The sequence below is a fragment of the Cynara cardunculus genome (assembly GCF_001531365.2).
Source record: "Cynara cardunculus var. scolymus isolate 2C chromosome LG 17, CcrdV1, whole genome shotgun sequence".
In the NCBI taxonomy this organism is placed as follows: Eukaryota; Viridiplantae; Streptophyta; class Magnoliopsida; order Asterales; family Asteraceae; genus Cynara; species Cynara cardunculus.
In genome coordinates, this window is record NC_037544.1 from 324,570 (window position 1) to 328,827 (window position 4,258).

At 35.3% G+C, this 4,258-nt stretch overlaps 1 protein-coding gene across 5 annotated transcripts in view; it reads left to right on the forward strand.

Moving 5' to 3' along the window:
- Positions 1 to 936: 936 nt before the first annotated feature.
- Positions 937 to 4,258, forward strand: part of LOC112500713 (protein CWC15 homolog) — a 5,813-nt gene continuing 2,491 nt past the window's right edge. For 2 of the 5 annotated variants that reach the window (XM_025104271.1, XM_025104274.1), the window contains exons 1-5: positions 937 to 1,018; positions 1,122 to 1,277; positions 3,394 to 3,500; positions 3,579 to 3,620; positions 3,717 to 3,804. In XM_025104271.1, the coding sequence (XP_024960039.1) occupies positions 1,147 to 1,277; positions 3,394 to 3,500; positions 3,579 to 3,620; positions 3,717 to 3,804 (368 nt within the window). In that variant the 5' untranslated portion in view covers positions 937 to 1,018; positions 1,122 to 1,146. Of the gene's footprint in view, positions 1,019 to 1,045; positions 1,278 to 3,393; positions 3,501 to 3,578; positions 3,621 to 3,716; positions 3,805 to 4,258 lie in introns of those variants that run through there. The other 3 variants (XM_025104270.1, XM_025104272.1, XM_025104273.1) reach the window with 2 other exon arrangements.

Sequence of the window (4,258 nt, forward strand, 5' to 3'; positions counted from 1 at the left end):
TTTTTGATTTAATAATATAATTTGTTATAAAGATAATAATTAAACATTATGTTAGAGTTAGAACTCAATGATTATATTTATTATATTTTAGATTTTTTATATTTAAAATGAATATTTATCTTGTATTTAATTATGTTTATCTACAATTAGTAATACAGATTTAAAAATGGAGCTTTAATAAGTTATACTCACGTGAAATTACTTGTAATCTTGCATATTAAGTAATATGCATCAATAAACAATACTTCATACATAAAAATTATTTTAAGAGTTTTTGTCTAATGCATTATAATATAGTATTGATATAGATTAGATTTAATAACAAAATAATTTATTTTTGATTTAATAGTATAATTTTTTTTATAAAAATAATAATTAAATATTCTTTTATAACTAAATGATAATCTTAATTATATTTTAGATTTTCTATATGTTTATTCCGTATTTGATTATGTTTATCTGCAGTTAGTTACACGAATTTAAAAATGGAGCTTTAATAAACCGTACTTACGTAAAATTACTTGTAATATTGAATTTTAAGCAATATGCATAAATATACAATACCTCATGCATAAAAAATGGTTTTAAATAGTTTTTGTCAAATGCTTTATAATATAATATAAAAAAAAACAAACAGTATCATTTATATTCAATTTCGTCAATCATTGTTTAATACCTCTAACCAGACACTCCCTAAAGCTATAATTGATGGATTTTACAAATTACAATTCTATAATAAAAAAAGAAAAAGATTATTATTCATGAATTTAACCCGTAATTTTATTTACAAATCTTGGCAACTACTAAAACTTTGGGGGAAACCTTCTATCTTCCATTAGGGTGCGTTTGGTACGCTGGACAGGGTGGAACAGGACAGGACAGAACACATTTGTCCCGTGTTTGGTGTGGCCTAATATTGGACTAAGTGGAACTAACTTAAAGGGGGGCGAGGGGCTCTCAAGGCATTAAAGCGTATCTCTTTTTTAGATCAAAGCGCACCCATCATCGTCGTTGCAAGGTAAAACCCTAGGTCTTTAATTCGTTCTGTTTACTTGAATCAAGATCTCAATACGTTTCAATTCCTGTATTTCGTCTTTTAGTTCAACCGGAAATTGGTTTAGGGTTCAATATAAAGGGTGAGAAGACATGACGACGGCTGCCAGACCGACGTGGGCACCTGCTAAAGGTGGTAATGAACAAGGTGGGGCTCGTATTTTTGGCCCGTCTCAGAAGTATTCCTCGAGGGATATCGCTGCTCATACAACCCTGAAGCCCAGGTAAGAACTTCGTTAAATTGGTTTGGAAACTCTCACTTTTACACTCCGTTTTACTCGATCAAAATTGATCCAATACTTTATTCATGAAAAGTTACCTATTTTATATATAGATAGAGCTGTACAGGGAAAACAGAAACAAACTAAAGTAAGTCGAACCCTTGCACAAAACTAGCTCTGCTTGTAGCCTATTCCCATCCCCCCTTTTTGTTTGGTGTAATTATTCAAAGTCTAACGGTAGATAATGAGTACTTTGAATCGGTCAAGACTGACCTGTTCGTATCATGTTAACCCCATGAATCAGGGTTCTGATCTGGGAACTTGATGCCAGTTCTGCAAGGATTTCCGACATTTTTAAAGAAACCGGCTTGTCAAAGCTTGCAGTATCTGTAGGATAGAGGGAGTATTATGTACCAAGGGGTCAGTTTTTGTGGTGGATGGACATGAAAATATCAGTGTCACTATACACGGGAATAAAATTATTGGAGCGGGATAGAATAGCGCATCTTAGATAGGATAACCAAAAATTATTGGTAAGAAGGCTGCTCTTGTTCAAATCTATCTACTCACTTTTCTTCTAGCTACAACATGAGGAGATGCTACTTTTCCATGGTCGACAAGCAGTTTATAGGATCTTAAGCACACTGCAAGATTTTGGAACTACCTCGAATATGGAGAATAGGAACATGCTTTTTCATGGATGCATCTCTGCATCTATGTTAAAAGTATGACGTTGTTTCCATGTTTCATATGACCATCAAGGTATACAGATGGATTTTGATAAGCATTTCCTGTTGCACCAAAATGTTGGTTTACTCCAAAGTTATGTAATCTCTTAGAAACCTGTATATAGATGGATTTTGATAACTATTTCCTGTTGGTTTACTTTGAAACTATGTAATCTATCAGAAAACTCTGTTAGTACTTGCAGTTAGTTGTTTCTTCTTTTTTCTCAAGCTTGATTGTGAGCGATGAATATTCTTGTTTTAGTTCATATTGTCTTGAACATGGCATACATGATCTTATATTTTTGAGTTGTCCCCTTGTCCAATGCTCTTACTTGGCATTCTAAGATACCCCAGGTTGTTTCAAGTAATTCTTTTATTCAGTTTAGTTTGGAACATTGAGTACCAAAAATGTACTAACCAAAACCTCCTTGAACCTCAACTTGGTAGATATTTCTCCATGTAATCTTTTAGAAAACTGTATGCAGATTGATTTTGTTAACTGTTTTCTGTTGTGGTTTACTTTGAATTATGTAATCTCTTTGAAAACTCTCACTTAGTTTGACAGAAAATCTAATTGTATTAGTTGTTTCGCTCTTTTTCCCAAGCTTGAGTGTGAGCGATGGAACATTCTTTGTTTTTTCCAGTTCCTATTGTCTTGAGCATGACGTAGATGATCTTATCTTTTTGAGTTGTCCACTTGCCGACTGCTCTTACCTAGCATTCTTAGATACACCAGGTTGTTTCAAGTAATACTTTTGTTCAGTTCAAGTTTGGAACAGTGAGTACCAAAAATGTACTAACAAAACCTCCATGATCCCCAACTTGGTAGATATGTCCCCATGGTGACAGTTGGGTATAAATTCCTAATCAAATGGTTGTGTGCTTTGTTGGTGACTTGTTATCAGAGACCTTAGGGAACTGCAATTTATTATAATTAGTATGTATGGAACTCCTCCAGGAATTTGATATGTTTACCTTGTAGCAGTGAATCAAACTAACTAATGACAAGTAACTTGCAGGATTCTACTCCCTGTAGGATGTGTGGATTTCAGGGTCCTGATTAGATTATTGACAACCACTTTTATTTGTGTTTCCAGAGAACCTACACATGTTCGTCCTAGACCTTAGTATAGAGGGCGTGGATGCTAGTGTCGAGTTAATATGCTTAGAAACCTGGGCATTACTCTGAAAATGACATTTTGCTTCAAAACAGATGAACAAGTTTATGGAACATCCCTGATATTATTTTCCTTGTGTTTTTTATTTGACTTATTGTATCAATCCTGTTAATGCCATGGCAAAACTGATACGCCATAGAAAGCCTGGAGTCTTGTTCTAGGAATGATATTTTGCTTCAATCATTTAATGCTACTTGATGGCTGATGCTACAGAAAGGAGGGTCAAGATACCCAGGATGAAGTACAAAGGAGGGACCTCAAGGAGGAGTTGGAAGAGCGTGAGCGGAGGCACTTTTCATCCAAAGACAAGGGCTATGGTGGTAAGGTCACACGTCTTTACTTGTGATTACACAGATGTTTTCTGCAAGTAGTTTAATGCTATTTGTCTACGATTGCAGAGGACAGAGACCGTAGAAAGGGAGGACATCATCTATTGGAAGGTTAAAACTCACCTAGTAACTTGATACTGTTTATTATTTTTTCCATGACTGATGTTTACAGTTCATAGCCTAAAGTGTTGATGGTATCATTTACAGGGTTGGGGAGGGACCTCGAAGACCGCATTGTTCCACGCAGTGCAGATGCTGATGATGCTGATGTGGATATCAACAGTGATGAAGAAAGGTGATTGTTATTGCATTTAACATACTGAATATCAACAATTGCTTCTGTACTGCTAGTTGGATCATCTTAATGACTAAAATGCATTACGCATGTACATTTGGTAGTGCTTATTGTTTTCCTCTGGTTTCTTTTATGTGGTTTAGCTTTAGTTGTGTACAGCCTTGTAAGTTGTGCATTTGTGTGTGGACTGGTTGATTTGTAGGATTTTGGGTATACCTAATGTGTTCAAATTAACATATCCAAGTGTAGCCGTGCCATACGTTGAGAGAGATAAGGTTTAGGTGGTTTGGGCATGTTCATTTTAGACCACATGCAGCTCCTGTTAGCAGAGTGGATAGTGTCACAATTGAGGGGGTGAGGAGACGAGGTAGGCAAGGAGGACGTGAGATGAGCAATTTAGGCATATGAGTACTTGGAGGCAAACGCATTAGGGTAGTCGATTGGAAGTAGAAAT